Source organism: Dermochelys coriacea, chromosome 6 (assembly GCF_009764565.3).
Source record: "Dermochelys coriacea isolate rDerCor1 chromosome 6, rDerCor1.pri.v4, whole genome shotgun sequence".
Lineage (NCBI taxonomy): Eukaryota > Metazoa > Chordata > Testudines > Dermochelyidae > Dermochelys > Dermochelys coriacea.
Genome location: NC_050073.1, coordinates 90,951,676 through 90,973,130, shown reverse-complemented (window position 1 = coordinate 90,973,130; position 21,455 = coordinate 90,951,676). Strand labels below are relative to the sequence as shown.

Below are 21,455 nucleotides of genomic sequence, written 5' to 3'. Positions count from 1 at the left end.
GCTTGGGACTTCAGTGCCCTGCCTGGTTTGAGCCAGACCTGCTAGCCTGCTGCAAACCTAGACCCAGATCTGAACCACATCCCCTAAAAGCTGTAGGCTTAAACTAAAAGCAGCGTAAGAATTGTTCCTGTCTTTAACACTCAGATGCTCAACTCCCAATGGGGTCCAAACCCCAAGTAAATCCGTTTTACCATGTATAAAGTTTATACAGGGTAAACTCATAAATTGTTCGCCCTCTATAGCACTCTAGAGAGATATGCACAGCTGTTTGCCCCCTCCACCCCCCAGATATTAATACATACTCTGGGTTAATTAATAAGTAAAAAGTGATTGTATTAAATACAGAAAGTAAGATTTAAGTGGTTCCAAGTAGAAACAGAGAGAACAAAGTGAATTACCAAGCAAAATAAAATAGAACACGCAAGTCTATGTCTAAATACAGTAAGAAAACTGAATACAGATAAAACCTCACCCTCAGAGGAGTTCCAGTAAGCTTCCTTTTACAGACTAGTCTCCTTCTAGTCTGGGTCCAGCAATAATTTACACTGCTGTAGTTACTGTCCTTTGTTCCAGTTTCTTTCAGGTATCTTTGGAGGTGGAGAGGCTATCTCTTGAGCCAGCTGAAGACAAAATAGAGGGGTCTCCCATGGGCTTAAATAGACTTTCTCTTGTGGGTGAAGACCACCCTCCTCTCTCCTATGCAAAGTCCAGCTCCAAGATGGAGTCACATGGGCAAGTCCCATGTCCATGCATGACTCAGAACTTACAGCTAGCAGCCATGGTTCATATGCTACCTTGAACGTCATCATGTAGACTTCTTATGTGGATTGGAGCCTTCCAAGCTCCATTGTCTGTTAAGTGCTTCTTGATTGGGCACTTAATTTGCACATTCCTTTCTCAAGAAGCTGACCGAATGCTTTACTAAGGCTGCTTAAAAATCAAGCAAGTACACAGCCAATATTCATAACTTTAAATACAAAAATGATACATGCATACAAATAGGATGAGTAGATTCAGTAGATCATAACCTTTACAAAGATATGTTACATGGCATATGTAGCATAAAACATATTCCAGTTATGTCATATATACATTCATAAGCATATTTCCATAAAGCCTTATGGGGTGCAATGTCACAGTCTATACTAGCTACAGTCACACCTGTGGATTGCAATGTTGACATGCCCGTAGGCTACATCTACACTGCAGCTGGGAAGTGTAGTTCCCCACTCAGGTAGATGTATATGCGCTACTCTGCTCAAGCTAGTGCACTAAAAGTAGCAACGTGGCCATGGTGGCACAGGCAGCAGCTTGGGCTCACCGTCCAAGTACATACCTGGGATCTTGGACAGGGTGTTACTTAGACAATTAGCCCAAGCTGCCACAACTACACTGCTATTTTTAGCACACTAACACAAGAACGGCTCTCCAATCTGGGAATTAGACCTCCCAGCTGCAGTGTAGATGTAGCCGGAGTCTCTTAAGTAATTTAGATGCTTTTTTAAAATTGTCTGCAAAATATTTTGGAGATGAAAAGCCAGAATTAAAGTGCAGCAGTGTTTAAATTATTTATTTATTTTAAGTCCATTTACTGGAGAAAATAAAGTCATAATCTCCTTTTCTTTGCAACACAAGGAACAAATGAGTACCATATTTTAACATTTTGGGGGGTTCTGTGTGCTCTTTTAAATTAAACCTTTTCCTCCTTCTCTTGAAGAATGTATTTGATAGGCTCTTGACTTAATGTGCATGGAGAAGGCACAGCCCTTAAACCTTGTGCTCAGGATGTAGATAACTGGAGTTTTCTTGGAAACCTGCTTCAAGTTGCTTTTCCATTATGGAAGAGCAAAGCCATTCTGATAAGAGTCCTTGAACCTTGGTCCAAAACCTCTGTCAAGGCATATTTGAAGTCTGTAAACATTTAGTTAACTCCCTTGTTTTTCATTGTTTCTTTTGTATCTGCATACCCACATCCAATTGAAGATGGGAACACCAATGCATTATGAAGAGTCGGTTTGTGCAGTATTTACTCTACATTTATACAGTCCTTAGCACAATGGGACCCCAACTTTGCTGAAGCCTGTAGCCAGCAATATACAATATTTGTTATTATTAATAATAATATTTCTGGCCTGACCAGAAGCAGCATTTACCTTAAACTTCATTAGGAAGCCTTTGTGCATGATTGAGTAGTGTTTGTGCAGTGCTTTGAAAATACCAAGTGCTCTGCTGATGAAATTCACCCCTCTGAAGAGGCACTTGCACAAGGCCTATAAATCCCATTTAAGCTCTATTTTGAGGTGGGACTCAGAGGTGCTTAGGCGTTGTCTAGTGCTGGCTCTCTGCACAAGGGTGAATTTCACCCTGTCAGTGCTAAGAGTTAGTACTATCTTTGAAGATACTCTGCCTTGCTTTGCAGGCTCAGGGGGCTGGATATTTTGGAATAAACTCTGGATGTGCTCATTGTTTGGGTACTGCTGGGCCCAGTGCCCAATCCTGCAAGCCCATCATGTATGGTACTCCCATTCTGCTCCATGTGGAGTACTTGCAGGCTTCTTTCCACTCTTACTTCCCAAACCCAACCTCCTGCATTCCTTTTTAGCTTCTCAGTGTGCATCTTGATCACCTGTATAAAAGGCAAATGCTCCCATAGTGATTGCAAAATGGATGGTCAGATTAAATATTATTTATATTAAATATCATTAAATATCACCATGCATAACCAGATGGCCAGAGCCTTGTTGTGTCATGGACGGATTTGTTTTACTTAGGCAAATGTAAGGATAATAATCATGCATAGGATTGATCTAACACCCTTCAGCCTAGGTTCTCAGAGTGCTTTTGAAAGATACTATCCTCATTTTGCAGATGGAAAAATTGAGGCATGAAGAGGTTAAGTGACTTGCCCAAGGTCACAGTGAGTTGATGACAGGCAGGAATAGAACCCATATGTCCTGATAGTCAGCCTGTGCTCTAATGACTAGAGCACACTGCTTTCCAACAGGACAAAGGGGACAAAAAACAAAATGTAATGCTCACAGATCACTTCAATTTTAAACTATCACTTACATTTCCCTTTTTAAGGAGTGAGTATTGTGTATGGGGATGGAATAATGAACTAGAAGTTGGAATTTCTGGGTTCTGTTCCTAGCTTTGCCATTGACTTGCTGTGTGACCTTAAATAAATCATTTATTTTTTTTATTTTGTTTTCCTGTCTATAAAATGGTTATAATACCTAGCTGAAAGTGTGATGTGATCCTCAGATGAAAGACATCATTGGACTGTGTACTGCAAGATCCTGCCTTTGGCTGTGCCCAATACCTGATGCGTCAGAGGAAGTAAAAAACTGCCCACAGTACACCAGTGCTGTACATGGAAATAGATTGGAGAATTCCTTTCTGATCCCTGTGGTGACTGGTTTATACCCAGAATTCTCATTCACTGAAGCCAGTCTAGAATGATCAACTATCATCGCTGCAGCTTGTTTACTTTAGTCCTCTCTGGAAGCTCCAGCTGTACTGTAGCTATTATGACCTCATAACTTACTCCAGCATAATCTCTGTTTACCCCTGTTTTAAGATGCTTCTTCGTAGGTGTTGCCCTCATTGATCCTCACAACCGTTTTAAGTTTCATTTTCTGTTCCCAGCTTCTGGCCATCCCCACTGCTTCTTTTGCCACCTGGAGCTTGGCTCTGACCAGGAAGTGCCTTCCAGTTTCGTCCGCTATGTGGACGTGGAGTTTGACATGCCCACCACTTCGGCGTCCAAAGCCACTGTTCGGTCCATTTCTGTAGAGGACAAGACTGATGTCAGGAAATGGGTTAACTATTCAGCACACTATAGTTACAAGGTAAAGTGAGCAGCTGGCAGTCACTGTGGCTAGCATAGCTACTGCATGATTCATTTTTCTTCAGATGTATTTAATGCTGGTGAAAGAGATTATTTATCAAGATGACACAGAGTCAGAGGTGGGAGCAGAACTCTTGACTCCCGGCCCTCTGCTTAGACAACCCTAACTCGTCGCACTTTGAATTTCTGTATCCATCACTGCCAAACAAGTAACTGTTGAGCAACACTGGGTTTCTTCATGCTTTTCTGTAGGAGTAGTACACGCCTTTCTTTCTAGCTTCAGCAATTTTTCAGGTATTCTCTTCAAAAGTAAATATTTCAGTACTTTTAAATTGTGATGGGCTAATTTCTGAGCTGGCATAAATCAGCATAGCTCTACTTGTTTCAGTGGAACTACACTAGTTTGCACCAGCTAAAGATATAGGGTAAAATCTTCAAAAATGCCTAAGTCCTGTTTTAGATACGACTTTCAATGAGACTTAGGCTCCTAAACGCCAGATTTTTGAAGGTATTTTGGCACCTAAATATAGTTGATCAGGAATTTCTCAACACTTTATTATTTCTTTTCTTTGGGGGGGGGGGAGAACGGGGCAGATTTGTCAAAACCACAACTTTTTGTGGAAACATACCAGTTTTGACACATCTTTTGTCTGGAAGTTTTCATGGGTCCAGGATGGAATTTCTGATCAAAACTAGGAGAGATTCCAGAATAACCAATAGCCTCATTTGTAGGGATTTGAACCTAGGTTTTCCACATCCCAGGCAACTGCCATAACCACTGACATATAGAGACAGAATCTGTTTGTCTTTGTTTCAAAGTAGGGAGAGACTAGAGCTTCCCAGTTAAATGGCTGTAAGACTTTTTGATATGGGCAAAACAACATATTTTTCTATAACCTTGTTTTCAGAAATGAAAAAAATTTAACCATTTTTGCTGAAATTTTCTAAAACAAATTCAGCCTGAGGCAGATACTTGGCATGTAAAATTTCAGACAAAATGGTTAAATTTAGGCAAAGTTGCAAGCAGCGGAAAATAGGGTTCTATAATGGAAAATGTTGGACAACCTTAACTAAGGTGGTGCTACCAGCTCTGCCTGTAATAGACCGAGACGGAGTAGAAAACTACTGGTCTCTATCATCACTCCTTCTGAGAACCTAAGGGAATGGATAGCTAGAGTCTTGAGCATCCAGGACTTTACTGTTGTTTTACATCATTTTGCTGGTGCCCAGATACTACAGTGTGTTTGGTAAATCAGAAATACTTAGAGAGTAGGCTGTGATGTGCCACAGAATTAGGTTTTCAAACGTGTTTTAAAAGGGCTTTTTTCTCCCAAGGATGTTCAGCCCAGCATGCTGACTTTATTTATGACTATACAGAGATTGAGTGTTTATACACAGATGGATCTGAATTGTTTTTATTTTACTCTTGAATGTTTTTAGTGTGTTAAGATGTATATGTTTCATTGTAAAATTTCTGGAATCCTGTTATAGATTGGTGCTATTTAGAAATGCAGATACTAATTAGCAGTTATTAATTAACAATATCAGATATGATCAAAACAAGAATCTCTAATCTAAACCCCTTTGAATTTCAGCGAGGCTTGGCTTCAGATTTTACGATCAAAGTCCGCTTCTGCAATTTTAGATTATGGGTTTGGATCTAAAACCAGAAGGGGGATGATACCAGTAACAGTTTGACTGTATTCAGAGTCACTCATGGACAGTTCTTTTCATGATATTTTGATCCCAAGTTGTGAAAAATGGTACAAAATTGCTGTCAGTTTGGATGAAATCACTGAGATCTGCTCAAAAGATTAAAGCATTGTTCACTCTCTAAACTCTAGCCCTCATGTGACCTCAAATCTGAAATTGAAAACCCTGTACTAAACCTAATCCAGATCCAGAGTCCCTTCCTCAACCCATATCTAATTATAATCTGTGAGAGCAAGTAATTTCCCAGCTTCTGCGATAATCCAAAAGTTTGTGTCCTGAGGAGAACATAAAATCAGAAGCTGGTTAGAATTTCTTGTTCTTTTCCTTCCTTTTTCAATACAGATGTTCCCTCTCTTTTTTTTTTTTTTCTTTTCAGGTGGAAATAGAACAGAAAAAGAACTTGAATCTTGATCTGAAGGGAGCAGAAACTGAAAATCCCAGGGAATGTGCCGTGCAGTGAAGGAAGACTACTGCTCCTCCCATGGGTCTTGCAGACAAATGTCAACAGACCCAGCTGAAGAGAACTGCAACACCTAGCTTCAGCTGTAAGAAGTACAAAGCAGTACTTTTTTAAAAAATGCTCTTCAGTGTGACTGTGTCTTGAGTTTCCTGGCTCATTATGATCTGTATTTTGGCAGCAGGTTCGTTGACGGTTTGTTTAGAAGACCTTAGGGATTTGCTGGAACATTTTAAATTCATCCAGTGTATTGACAGAAAGACTTACACTACATTCAAGCCTGCCTTCCTTTCTGCTTCTTCACCATTTACCTTTATGCACTGAAGTATGTTATGTCGACAACTGCAGCCAAAACAAAAAGCAACCCTGACCTCGCTTACAGTCTTCTCCTATCATTTGAATGTTTTCTTGTAAGCTGGTGGTTTGGTCATCAGCAGAGCCTTTCCTTGTGATCTTCAGAATAAAACCTTTTGAGAGCTAAGCATTGGGGGAACTGGAGAGCAGCAAGGGGAAAAGTGGTGCATGAAAAGGTCTTTCTTTTATGAACTAGTCAACAGAGTAAAAATTTCCCTGCATCCAGAACATAGTGAATGCCAAGGAAATGGGTGGGTGAGATTCTGTGGATGCCTTGTGCAGGAGGTCAGACTAGATGATCACAATGGTCCCTTCTGACCATGAATCTATGAAATAAACAACAAATAATATAGCTGATTATCTGACTCTTCCCAGTCACCTTTTCCTATCTCATCCTCTAAACCAGAACACTAAAGTAATGTACATTTTAATAGGATCTTGACTAGTCATGAGAAAAATTAATTTGTTTTTAAGATTTTCACTTGCTGGTCAGGTTTATGCCATTAGCTTGACTGAACATGCGATAGCTGCTTGTAATAGAAAGTGTGCAGTGTATAGCAGGGATAGAGAAGGGGCATTACTGAGATTAGATCATTCCTGCCTAGAAAGATATCTGAGGGAAATAGATTTTATTTTAACATTTTCCTGAATGGTTAAGTAGACTGATTACTGGTTCATGTTTTTTGGACAGGAGGATCTTGTGTTAAGGATACTTTGGAAGGCATTATAAGAAGTAAATGCTGTGTGTTCCTGTCCTTGCAATACAATGTTGCTTTCAGGTTCCATCCTAACAGTACTTCTTATTCCAAGAAAGCCTACGGTGTAACAAATGTGTGTACTGTAGACACAATTATCTTTTAAATCACACACTAACTGGGACTAAAAGTCTCTAAAAACACTTCTATCACAGTGAACTAAAGAAACCTCCTCTTAGCTGAAAGTAGTTCCTCCCTTATCTTTTTCCTAGACTAGACTGTAGGCAAGTCCCTCCCTTATCTTTTTCCTAGACTAGACTGTAGGCAAAATCACTCACTCAGTACACATTGCAGTTGAGTTGTAAAATGTTTACAATACCTAATTTTTACAGTTGTGTATCTGACCTGTTTGCTCCCCTGCCCAAAAGTATTAGTTTTTGATAAAAGAATTGTAATTTGTTAAACCATTTATCTTTTTAAAGGGATACTGTTGACTTAAATATCATACATTTTAAAAAATCCTTATGGTATTATTAACAACATGCTAATTCATTAAAACAGAGAGACTTTTAAAATTCTAAATTTATTTTTCATTATTTGTGTTTTTTACATTTTGCATTTCACTCAGTGTGGGTCATGACAAATAGACTTTCATTTTGGTTCCTGGTTACTTTCACTGTGACTTCCATGAACAGTGTTGCTGTGTTCAGGTTCTAAATGCCACACTGGATTATTTACATTTGGACTATAAATTGTTGTAATTAAAATTTTTAAAAAATCATGAGACCCCTTTTAAGGCCCTCTTTTTATATGCACCTAAATTTTAAGCCTATAGTAATCTGATGATGTCCTTTTAAATCAAAATTAAAAAAGAAAGGCTCATCTTTTTCTTTAGGCAGCAATAAGGCTATAGCATCTATGGCAAAAGCACATTTCTAAAAAATAATTCAGGGCCCAATCCTTCAAAGACTTATTACTGGGCACGGAGCTTTCAGGTAGTCCTAGTGAAGCCCAAGGGACATCTCCAAGCACTTAATTTCATAGTAAGTATTTGCAGGATCTATCTGTAAATGGGAACACTCATACCCACCTTTGTAAAGCATTTTGGGAGCTGTGGATAAAAAGCATTGTTGAAGTGTTAAGTATTTATGACATAGGGTTGCATAAAGTTAGAGAGTTGTGCCTGAAACATCCAAACAGCCCCTGATTCTGAGGTGGAGGAAGATTCACAATCTGAACCCAGATCCAAATTTCTTGATTGACCCTTTACAATGGGCTGGCTAGGAACTTGAATTTGTGGCTCAGGTCCATCTCTGTATAAAATAAGAATTTCCTCCCACTGTTCCAAAAACTCAAAACAAACTTGTTCAAAAAAGTTTAGATAACTTTTGTTCCCCTTATTTTCTATTTTCACTGTTGCCTCTAGAACACCAGGTAGGGTGACCCAGATGTCCCAATTTTATAGGGACAGTTCAGATATTCGGGGCTTTGTCTTATATAGGTGCCTATTACCCCATGCCCCCTGTCCTGATTTTTCACACTTGCTATCTAGTCATCCTAGTTTCTGGTAAGGCACAAAAAAGAGAAGTAACAAACTACAAGAAGTGAATGTGTTCTCAGGATGTTATTGAGGAACTATCAGAAAGCTCATGTGAAAGAGGCTGTTCTTATTAAATTTCTAGCCCAGATTTGCAGACCTAAGACATTTGGCTAGCTTAGATCAGTATATGAACTTTTGCATGCTTTTCCCAACCTCTGAAGATTTGGAAATGCATCCTAGTGACAGTTAAATATAAGACAAAATTAAGCAACAAGATTTGACATGCCTTGAACAATAAGGGAACTTGAACACAGTTCCCCTTCTCTATTTTATTTTAAGAAGTTTAACATGTATGGCAGTCCAGCCATAGGACAGATCCTTTCCAACAAACGGGATGATGGAGACTCAGAAGTTTCTGTTGTTGCTTCATTTATGTCCTTCTTGCTCTCTCTTTTTAATTCAAAATAAGTTAATGAAAATAACACTATGAGACTGATTCTGATCTCACTCATACCAATATAACTCAGGAGTAGCTTCTCAGAAGCCAATTGGAGCTCAGTGGATGAAATTGGGTCATCTGTTCTTGAAAAACTATTTTAATCCCCTTTTGATTTCTGCAGAGTATCCTTGATACTTTTATATTTATGCAGTCAGATTTTCCAGAGTTCAGTACCAACTATCAAGGCCAGATTTTCAAAGCAACTTGCCTTCCTATTAGGCACCAGAATAAATGGCCAGATTTTCAAAAGAGCATTGGGTGCTGGACTTTTTTGAAAATCTGTCTATAAGTGTTGCAAATTGGGGGGGCTGCTAGATGGTGGTTAAAATCTAGCCCCATGCCTGAGGGTTGAGCACTTGAACATCTGGCCTTTAGTGCCTTCAGAGGTTTAAGCTGCCCTTGGGTGATGTGGCCAGTGTCAGCTTTCCTCAATGGCAGTCTGTCTTTCAAACTCATTCTTTCTGCTAGTGTACAGTTATGTATGGACCATGTTCTCCATTTACATGGCACACAGCAGTAATTAGGATAAAGTACTGGTGGGGGGGAATCAAATTTCATCAGATTTTAGAACAGCAGAAAGGAATTAGATGCAAGAGGTTTGTATGATAGGAATAATTATTCCACCTCTGGGAAGGAGGTCCCTTTAAATGCCTTCCATTAGGTACACCCTTTGTGAGTGACACAGTCTCTGCCCTTTGAAGTGCTTATAGTTCTGGAGTGCAACATACAAAAAAAAGTGCCTTCAGTGCACCTGTATATTTATTTCCTGAAGCTATTTCCATTCTGACCCTCCTGTTTTCTTTTTCAGTTTCATTTTTGGAGAGTAGTGGTACTTGGGGTGCAGTGTGGTTGGTAACGTTTTTTGGGGGGAAATCCATACCACGTTTTAGAGAAACAGACAACATTTGATCAGAGTGATTGGACTAAAGTTTTCCCCTTAAAGCTAAACTCCTCTTACTGATACATATTATATTTAATAACTCTAGATATTTTGCTGATAAGAACAAAGAAAAAAAGGCAAATTCATCTGAAAAATACTCCAACAGATTGATGATACCTGCTGCATTTGAAAATTATTCAAAATTAAAATGATAATCCTCACTAAAGACTGGGGAAATTATAGGGCTCTTCACTGCATGCATTGTCATCTGAGCAGTGCTGAGATATCATGTCATTGTGATATACATTATCTTCTGGCAGGGAGTTGCCTGGAATACCTACTTGACAAGACGGTCCAAGAGTTAGAGGAGCCACATGTCCTCTTTACTCACGAGCTTCCAAGAGTCCCTCCTGATTACCTCACTACTGATGAAAGGATCTATTTCATTGCAAAAGGTCCTGAAAGTGAAAGAAGGGGCACCAGAACCAGTAACATCCATCTCTGGAGCCCAATTACTCTATCAGTCGCTTGCAGGAAACTCTCATTGATTTCAGTGGCACTTAGCATACAATGGCACTTGGCCCTGATGTGTTACCTTTATTCTGGGGGTTGGCAGATTTTAAAAGATGACACCGCCTAGATCAGCTTTTACAGATGTAGCCTACATGGTTTTCATCAGTCTAGGAATTAATGGAAGTCACTGATCAGTTGTTGAAGAAATATACACCATCTGCTGCCATTTAGCCTAAAGCAACCTGCTGTGAGCCTTGAAGCCTTCTGGGACAACAAAACTTAAGTTGTTCCTAACTTTCCTTTTGCCTCATCCATCCACACAGTTCATAAGCTCTTGCACTATTGTGATGGACTGATCTGATTATTTTGTAACATGTTCCTCTCTTTTTGTTTTGTAAAATAAGAAAGTCTACACACTGGCTAACTCTGTAGAAGTGGTTTAATTATGTTGTGATGTTGTTGGGTTTTTTTAGCAGCTCTGGAGTGTGATATAATTTTTGTTTGAACTGTGGAAAAGCTGTTAAATAAATGTAAACACAAAACAAAATCCTCACATTTTGATTGTGAAATTGAAGTTGTGTCCTGTATCTTCCATAACCTGCTGCTCTGAGCACACTGTGCTATCAACCAAGGGCTCCATCTAGGAGAACTGTTTTGAGAGGTACAAGAGGCAACAAAACCTGGAAATAATGGGGTGATGCAAAGAAAGGGAATATTTCAGCTGAATAACCAGTGAGATTGGTTAGACTGTGGGATAGTATCCAAGGGAAATGCTAAGTAATGTATTTGAGCCTTTTAATGGATGCACAAAGCTGTAATGATATAACATACGGGAGAATCCTGCATTTGTGGGTGCAGCAGGACCGGCTGACCTGCTCTAAGTAGGTCTTTTCCATCTCTAATTTACAAGCTGCAAATGAGTCAATATCAGATTGCCATTTCCCACACAGTGGGCTCCAAGAATTTCTAGCCCCTATAAGCAGCAAGGGCATGATTAAACATGAGGGCAGCATCTGCCTATCCAGTCCCCAGCATATTTTTAAGTGACATAAGGAAGACTGGAGGGAATGCACGGAGGACAGGAGTGCCTTAATCAGAACATTTGAGGCTGTAATTGAGATTAAAGGCCTGTTTACAAAGGCCTTTGCCATAATTCTTGGGATGTTTCCAAACTTGGAGAAGCCATATCAGTTGAGTGCGCTGCAGCTTCTGCCAAGGTCACTGGGGCTGGTGCCCCTGGCTTCCTCTCACTCCAGGTACTTCCTACATCAGACTGAAGACCTTGGCTGTTTTATAAGCCAAAGAAAACTAGTCTTCCCTCATAAGGGCTGTTCAGCCACAAGGCTGATTTGTTGTCATCCTTCCCAGTTCCTCCAAATATGCTGTGGTAAAATTGGGGGGAATTAAATCAATGATTTTCTAGTGTAGTGCAATAGAACTACATGTGGAACACTTCTGCACCGCTGCTGTTCAAGCAGCAAACAAGCCTTTAGATGAAGTCCCTTTAGCAGGCAACAAGATGGCATGTTGCAATCGGAAAGTTCCATGGCAGTTGGAATGGCAGTTTACTTATTTATTTAGAGTTACAAAGACAGTTGGAAGTGGTAGTTTTGGGTCAGATGGTTGGCATTGGACGTGGACAGGTGAGCATGGCATCCTAGTAACACACGGGACCAATAATAAAAGAGAGAGAGAGAGACTCACAATTAGAAATGTGTGGACTGTTTTAGATGAGGCAGTGGGAAGCATAGGGAGTAATAGGCCCCTGTAACAGAGCTTTCAATAGCCAGTCGAGACGTGCTGAAACATCACTCTACAGGACATATTCATACAAGAGCATCATCACATCATGTGTCCAGGCAGGAGCCTATATGCAACTGGAATGGAGCAGTGAAGTCCATAGCTGGTGAGGGAGGACAAAAAAAGCTATACCATTATCAGTAATCCTAGTTGCCTGATCCTGGCCACATCGCCTGCCTCGGCTATTTAAGATTCTGAATAAGATAAAAAACAGAAAAGGATCAAAAGTTAAATTCCAGCATCTTGTCTTGGACCCATGTTAAGTCCAAACTGCAGTCCCGTGTCTAGGAGATTTGTCTTAGCATGATTTGACTAGCATCATTCTCAGAAAAATACCACTGTCTAGACTGGTCAGGGAAACTGCTGGAAGTGTCTAATAGCCATTGCCATGTTTAAATGTGGTAATTGCTGGCAAGGTTTCAATTATCAGGTGCAAAAATAGCCTTGTGCAATCCCAATTTGTGGTGCAGCAAAGCAGGAGGCAGCTATGCCATTGCCTGCAGATGCCCTGGTATGTTAAAATGGAGCGATAAGCACTGCAGGAATACTGGGATGCACAAATGCAAAATTCCTTTTCTGGATGTGGAGGAGGGTTCAGAGACCTTTAGTGCGTCAGGGGCCTCGCAGCTGCTGCAGCCAATGACATAAGGGCTGGGAATCTACTGCTAGGCTAGCAGAGCCAACAGCCCTCCCTAAAGAGCTTCTGTGATGACTCTCTTCCAGCTGTAGGTCGAACTGGAAGGAGAGGTTGAAAATTGCCAAAGGCATAAGACAGTGAAAAGCAATTTTTGAGGAGAAGAAATCCTTTGCAAAAGATTCCTCTCTAACAGAGGAAACATCCACTTGCTTCTATGGAGGTAGAGACTTGTTAGGGCATGGTCAGTTTGTCAACAATACCAACAGGGAGAATGCTTTGGTTAAAAAAATAAATAACATAACACAAAGGAATTCTCTCTCCAGACTAGACAGAAATGCCCATGAGTTCTGAATTCTGCCCAGAGCAGTAGATCCACTGCAGGAGAAATCAAAACTGCAGACAAAGTGAGCTGTAGCTCACGAAAGCTTATGCTCTAATAAATTTGTTAGTCTCTAAGGTGCCACGGGTACTCCTTTTCTTTTTGCAAATACAGACTAACACGGCTGCTACTCTAAAAGAAAACTAATGTGACTTTCAACCTTAACGTGAATTGATCTTAACAGGACAAATATGGCTTCCTACTTGTCTGTCTCCCTACCTTTGAAAAGGTTTTGTTTGAATCACACTGCTGAAAGCAGGAATAAAATCTTTTTTTTTTCCAGGCGGCTCTCTATCTTTTTCACAGGAGGAGAAAATAAATGTTGGAACCCCAAGTTTTCATGGTAGTTGGGAAAGCTGTTCTGAGAGAGTGATGTAGGGGGTTTGTGGTAGCAGGGGAGTAAAGAAGAGGAAAACATGCCAGCATACTTTGAAAAAAGAAAAGGAGTACTTGTGGCATTTTAGAGACTAACATACTTTGAGGTTATAATCTCATCAGAGAAATTTGCTATTGTTTCACAAAATCCTATGACCAGGCCAGAGACTGAGTGCCCTAGAAAATGTGACTGGAGGAGCTGCAGAATCTGCCTGTCACTCAGGGATTGACACTGGGAATGAAGGACAAAGCAAGTGAAAATTCAGGGCAAAAACTACAACAAACTTGAGGATTTGTATACCAGTATGATTGGAGTTGGACCTGCACCACATAGTCAAGACTGATTCTCGGATACTACAGTGATAACATCCCTAAAAGATATTTTAGATAGACCCAGATCCAACTTTGAGGGTGTCCAGATTCTGGGGGTTTTATCTCTGTATTGTATAGAATGGGTTTGGAGATTGAGTACTAATTAGCAAAGGGAAAAGCAAATTAGAGTAACAGCATTTAAATGTGTTTTTATTTTGTGTGTGTTACCCTGGGGGACCAAGGAATTGCTCCTGAGCATGAGACTTGGGATTCTAATCTTCAACCTACCACTTACTCAGTGAGCCAAATTCTAAGATGACTTTGCACCCCTTGATGGGGTTTCAAGAAGTATACATTAGTGCAGAATTTGGTCCTCTGTGAGGACTTCTTGAATGTCAAATGGGCCCAAATTTTCAAAATTGGGCATTAAATTTGGGTTACACTAACAGCCATAATGAGAAGGTTATCCTTATTAGATAAAATGGTTGAGATCATTTGGTCATAATACCTGGTAGGAATGCTACAATATATATTAGAAACAAATTCATTCCTGCATTGGACATGGTTTGTTTCTGATCTATCCATGTGAGATCTCTTCCCGACACCTTGTGGCCAGATTCTAAAATTGACATTCCCTCAATATGGAAAAGAAATGGTATTGTTATGAAGCCACAGTGAAGGTTGTAACTAGCTTCCTGTTATTAGTAGAGAAAACTTTTGTGTATGATTTTCTGCCTAGAGAAGAGTTTCATTTTTATTTGAAGTTGGGAGTAATTGAACAAGACAATCCCATACTATGTCAAAAAGAAAAGGAGTACGTGTGGCACCTTAGAGACTAACAAATTTATTAGAGCATAAGCTTTCGTGAGCTACAGCTCACTTCTGTAGCTCACGAAAGCTTATGCTCTAATAAATTTGTTAGTCTCTAAGGTGCCACACGTACTCCTTTTCTTTTTGCGAATACAGACTAACACGGCTGCTACTCTGAAACCATACTATGTCAGTTTGATACATCAGTGGTAAATCACATCTGATTGCATTTTCCTAATTATTCTTGACAAGTGTGCGTCCTGACTTGAAGCCACATCTACTGATTATCAGCTGTGTCCTTTAGCCACAAGATCATATTTCCCCTGCAAGGTTCCCAGCAGACTTTATAAAAATTTGCAGTGACCTTTGCATTCTTTACTCTCTGAATGTCTCTGCTCATTGGCCTTGGAGGTCTCTGCTCCTTAGCAGTCTCTGTTGACATCAAGATGAGATTTGCATATTGGGACATGTTGTATCTGTAAGGACACATGTATTGTTTCTTTAAATTGGTAGCAGAAAGCTAGGCAGGAGGGTGCTGGGGAAAGTTCTAGGCAGACACTTTACAGTGAAGTACAGAGTGAGTACAGTACCTTGAAAAATAATGACAGGTTTCAGAGTAGCAGCTGTGTTAGTCTGTATTCGTAAAAAGAAAAGGAGTACTTGTGGCACCTTAGAGACTAACAAATTTATTAGAGCATAAGCTTTCGTGAGCTACAGCTCACTTCATCGGATGCATTTGGTGGAAAAATTGAAAAATAATGCTGTTGTGCTTATTCGAATAAGGTTCTTATTCAGGATTGGAAGAAAGTGACTCTTTCTGTGATTCTTCATAATTGCACATGGCTGTGTCCTCCAGCCTCACTTCCAAAGTCAAGTGGCTTTAGCATTTGGCAAAGGGACCATGCTTTGGCCATCCCTGGTTTCATACAACTGGTTGAATGATGCCTTTAAAACTGAAGTGATAATGTTTCTGCCTGCAACTTCTGCTGCTTCACATATAAGATGTTAACCTTCTGGTCCTCTGGAAGCCAGCCAGTTAAAACACTGAATGCAGCAAAGCCAGGCCCAGTGTACGCATACCCATTTAGATGCTGCCTGGGATATCCGTTTCAGTGATGAAAATGAATGCAGTTCAGGTAAAGTCACTACTAATACCTCAGAGTTATTTTCTACTGAACAGAACATCAAGGCAATACAGGTGACAAGGTTTCCTGCAGCCAGACAAATGCCAAGGCATTTATTGAAAAGAAAGGAAACTGTGGTAAGATTATCTCCTCCCCTCACAGAAGTTCAGGAGGCCCAGCATGCAGCCTGTGGGGGCGGAGATAAAAAAGTGACTTTAAACTGCCTTTGCACTACCATTATTTTGGAACAGCCTGTACTTGCACAGACCTTAATGTAACTTAGGCTGCTCTGATTTATGATCTGCACCCCAGGGTCTCCTGTGTGTCTTGGGAAGCACAGAATAGTGATACTGTGGTGTGCACGCAGCATGTTCTCACTACATGTTCTCTCTCTCTTTCCCCTTCCTTGGCCTGCCCCTGACATACAGTCTATCCTGGAGCAAGGAGGAGGATTAATGAAGAGCCCTTATGCCAGAAAGCCCCCCAGGCAAGGCTTTTACTTAGTTACTGCCCGCTTTAACTTTGCACTGCCAGAGCAATGTAAACGAAAATCAGACCTTATGATGACGTGATTTAGTTGGGTTTGTCCTCTTCTGAGCAGGGGGTTGGACTAGATGACCTCCTGAGGTCTCTTCCAACCCTAATCTTCTTTGATCCTATGTTCTATATATGGAGGCATGCCTGGGGAAACTAATAATTCTAGGAGATCATAAGTCAATTAGCTAACACTTTGTAGTGTGGCTAACACATTTGTAAATGCGGGTCTAAGCGTTCCAGAACACAAACAATTATGGAGTGTCTAGACTAGCATTTACAAAGAGTTTAGTTAATTTGAGTTAACTGGAAATCAATTAAACCTGAGTGATGACAGGACCACAAACTTTAGTCTAGATTTAGCCCATGAGGGATCCTGACTCAACTGGCAAGGTCCTTGTGGCAGACGCATGTGGCAGACACCCAATTCAAAGGTGATGTGTAAGAGAAGGTGTAAATTACATTTAAATAAGTAAGGACCAGACACTTCACTCACTGGTGCTAGTGTAAATCAGGAGAAACTCTATAGAAGTAAATAAATTATACAGATGGCAAAAGCCTAAAGGCCCTGAGTAAATACATGTAAGGGAGCCTGAGGGCTTGTCTAGACTAATTTGCACTGGTGTAACTACATTGTAACATCACTGCAAACCTCTAGTGTACAGATGCTGAACAGAAGCAAAACAAGGCTTGCACCAATGTGATTTACCCTGGTAACTTACACTGGTGCTGCACATCTACACTGGAGATTTGCCCTGATTTAGTTACACCTAGGCAAAAATCCCAGTATAACCAGGACCTAAACAAATCTTAAGGGAATTTCAGTTGGGAAAGGGTTGGTTGATTGTAACACCGATGTAACTCCCTCTACACTCTCTTAGGGCATGTGTAAACGACAAAGTTAAATCGACTTAATTTAAGTCGACATCCAGCTGCCACAGTAATTAAGTTGATTGGGCTGGTCTACACCACGCTCATTGTGTCGGTGGAGTGCATCCTCATAGCAGCGCTTGCGTCAGTGCAGAGAGCAGTGTGCCCTGGGCAGCTATCCCACAGTGCAACTAGCAGCAGGGGTTTTTGGGAAGGGCTTGCAATGCCTCCTGGAACCAAAACATTGCCGTGGGGGGAATGGGAACATAACTTCAACCTCCCATGATGCAGTTTACTTCCTCCCTCCATCCCCTGATATCAACGGCAAACAACCCATACTTTTTCACACCTTTTTTCAAAAGGCTGGCTTAGCTGCAAGTATACCATACCCCGAAAAGTGAGGACCCCACTCAGCTGTGCACTCTTGTTGTGAGCATTACAAACACCTTGCACCTTATCCTGAAGTATTTCCAGAGTCGAGACGGGAGCCACCATGTAGAACATGTGATATCCTTCAAGCAGCCCTGTTGCAAGCCATAGAACAAAACAATTCCCAGTTGCTGCTGGCAGTCATGCAGCAGCTGAACACAGTGAGTGTCATTTCTGGTCCTGGGAGACAAGCACTGACTGGTGGGATTACAGTTATGGGATAATGAGCAATGGCTGCAGAACTTTCAAATGTGGAAGGCCACTTTCCAGGAGCTTTCCCCAGCAATGCTAAAATGAGACCTGCTTTGACAGTGGAAAAGCGAGTGGCGATCGCTGTTTGGATGCTTGCAATGCCATATTGCTACTGGTCAGTGGGGAATCAATCTGGAGTTGGTAAATCCACTGTTGTGGTCCAAGTGTGCAGGACCATTAATCGACTTCTGCTAAGAAGAATAGTGACTCCGGGCAACGTGCAGGACATAGTGGATGGTTTTGCAATGATGGGGTTCCCTAAATGCGGTGGGGCACAGACCACCTTGGCAAAGATGGCAAAGAATACATAGAGTCCCAGAGGCATTCAATATCTCGTTGAACATGTCATTGTGCATTCTCTTTGTCTGTTTTCTAATTGCAAAAACCTCTCCACTCGTGTGGAGGATAAGCTAAAGGCCAAGCTTTCCACTGTAAGGCATGCACAGCACAAGGCAACCATTGTCAGTGCATAACCTGGGTCTAGTACAAAATTGCTATTTAAAAATCACTCCCCTTATTTCACTGAAGTGCAAGCCAGAATATAATCAGTATCCCTAGCTATTCAATTAACCGGTTTGCCGTTCCAGCCATGGTGAGTATGGCCCAGGGACATGGGTGATGGGCCTTGTGCTGCAACTTGTGGGCAACCTGCATGAGAAGTACATGTGGGCAGGTGGACAATGCCCCCTCCTCTTAGCAACATGGATGGTTCACAGAGACTGGGGACCAGTGTTAAGCCTCCAAAAGTGCGGTCTGTGGCCAAGGCGGCTCTGGGGTGGGGGTTGGGGGGAGAGTTTGTGGCCACGAGAGAACACAGAACCCCCCCTTCCCCTTCCCTTGACACTGCTGGTAGCAGTCGACCTGGGCTTGCAGATTCTTAGGTCAATGTCGTTCCCTGCCACTCAAACCACAGGCATGTTAGGGAAACCGTGGTTGAGGGACCCGGAAATCACCATGGGTGGGAGAATGACATGCTCTATTGTTTGTGGTACAAGCACTTGTAATGCAAACTTCCACCATTTCCTCTAGGTGATCCTATGAGATATCAGTCTCTTGAGGGTAACAGAAGTGACAGGGGAGCAGATGCTGCAAGTGTCTGGGTACAGACCTGGCCCTCATGCTGCTACGCTGTGTACCTCAATGATGCCTCCAGAATTAATACTAGACTGGCATGAGAAAGTGTCCTACCATGGTGGAAGAAATAACAAATCCTCTGCAAAATATTGCAGAGTACCTTCATAAAAGTTTCCTTGAGACCTCTATGGAGGATTCCTGGGCCATCCCAGTGCACATAAACAGTCTTGTCTGAGGGGCATCCTCTGTGTAGCTGGAGCGGCCACTGGGAATCAGATATCCATTGCATCTCACTTTTTCTTCATATTAAACATAAAATATATGAGCATGTAACCCCTACAGTTTGATTGGAACTGCATACTCATCAGAGGTGCCTTCCCCAGCATCATGCTTGACCACAATACTAGTCCTGGCTCTCAGGGAGAACGGATCCCCCTCTCGCCTGTCTCCCACCCTCCTCCTCTTCCTTGTCCAAAATCTCCTCCTCGTTGTTGCCTGAGGTGGCCCAGGACTCAGACTCCTGTGAGGTATCCACACTGCATTTGGGGGTAATGGTGGGGTCGCTGCCAAGAATCGCTTGCAGCTCATTGTAGAAGCGGCATGTCTATGGTGGAGAACCAGAATAACTGTTTGCCTTCCTTGTCTTCTGGTATGTCTGCCAAAATTCTTTGATTTTCACATGGCACTGCTGTGTGGCCTGGGTGTAGCCCTTCTCCTCTATACCCCTGGCGATCTTTTCGTAGATGTCTGTGTTTCTACAGCTGGATCGGAGATGTGCTTGCACACTCTTCTCACCATAGACCGATAAGATTCACCACCTCCTGTGTACTCAAGGCTGGAGGATGTTTGTGGCACTGAGTCGCCATGATCAGCTGATGAGCTCTCCACACTGATCAAACAGGAAATGGGAATTGAAAAGTTCCCAGGGCTTTTACAGCGGAGGGGCTATTTCTTGTGTACCTGACTGCTGTGCAGCGGAGTTGAAAACAATCATCAGAGCGGTCACAGTGGAGTATTGTGTGACACCTCCTGGAGGCCAGTTCAGCTTCAGTCGACTTATACAACGCTACATCTACATTGCCTCTCTGTCAGCCCGTCAACATTGAATTAAGCACTACACTTCTCGCAGAGGTGGAGTAACTAAGTCAACGTAACAGGTGAGTTAGGTCAGCAGTACTGCAGATGCAAACATTATTAGATCAACATAAGGCAGCTTCCATCAAACTAAGTTTATAGTAGAACTGTCAAATGATTGAAAAAATTAATTGTGATTAATCACAGTTTTAATTGCACTGTTAAACAATAACAGAATACCAATTGAAATTTATTATAAATATTTTGGATGTTTTTCTACAATTTTCAAATATATTGATTTCAATTACAACACAGAATACAAAATGTACAGTGCTTACTTGATATCATTATCTTTGATTAAAATATTTACACTGTAAAAAGATAAATAAAAAGTTGTATTTTTCAATCACAAGTACTGTAGTGTGATCTCTTTATCATGAAAGTCAACTTAGAACTTTTTTTTGTTATATAACTGCACTCAGAAACAAAATAATGTAAAAATTTTAGAGCCTACAAGTCTACTCCACCCTACTTCTTGTTCAGCCAATCACCGAGACAAACAAGTTTGTTTCCATTATGATTTATGGGAGATAATGCTGCCTGCTTCTTATTTACAATGTCACCTGAAAGACAGGCATTGGCCAGGCACTTTTGTAGCTGGCATTGCAAGATATTTATGGGCCAGATATGCTAAACATGTTGGAGGTGATCACTCAAAATGAAGTGGGCAATTGAGGGTTACATGCATCCGATGAAGTGAGCTGTAGCTCACGAAAGTTTATGATCAAATAAATTTGTTAGTCTTTAAGGTGCCACAAGTACTCCTTTTCTTTTTGCGAATACAGACTAACACGGCTGCTACTCTGAAACATGCATTACCCCTTCTGTTTAACAATCTGTCCCAATTTGTATTTAGCTCAGCTGCTCAGACACTGCTTCCTTCCCCAGACCTGAAGAAGAGCTCTGTGTAGCTCGAAAGCTTGTCCCTTACACCAATAGAAATTGGTCCAATAAAAGATATCACTTCACCCACCTTGTTTCTTTCGTATTCTGGGACCAACACAACTACAACAACACTGCAAACTACTGTTAGTTAGTACATGTTGGCTAAACTGTGCTAACATCACACTTTAAACCCTCATCAAGCCAAGGCCTAAACTGGAGTTCCCTGCATGTTCATCTTTACTCAGATGAGTAGACCTGTTGATTTCAGTGGGACTGAATGAGTAAGGGTGTCAGAATGGGGCCCTGAAATCCTTACTCCATTTTTACTCAGGCAAAATA

General features: G+C 41.2%; 1 protein-coding gene across 5 annotated transcripts in view; it reads left to right on the top strand.

Annotated features, from left to right (window-relative positions):
* STON2 (stonin 2) overlaps nucleotides 1-21,455 on the top strand; it is a 130,142-nt gene that overhangs the window by 100,744 nt on the left and 7,943 nt on the right. For 2 of the 5 annotated variants that reach the window (XR_006282037.1, XR_006282036.1), the window contains 3 exons: nucleotides 3,649-3,851; nucleotides 5,940-7,317; nucleotides 7,354-8,974. Coding sequence is in view for 2 of the 5 variants with exons in the window: in XM_043516486.1 (XP_043372421.1) it covers nucleotides 3,649-3,851; nucleotides 5,940-6,023 (287 nt within the window). In the remaining 3 variants the exon portion in view is untranslated. Of the gene's footprint in view, nucleotides 1-3,648; nucleotides 3,852-5,939; nucleotides 11,057-21,455 lie in introns of those variants that run through there. The other 3 variants (XR_006282035.1, XM_043516486.1, XM_038407356.2) reach the window with 3 other exon arrangements.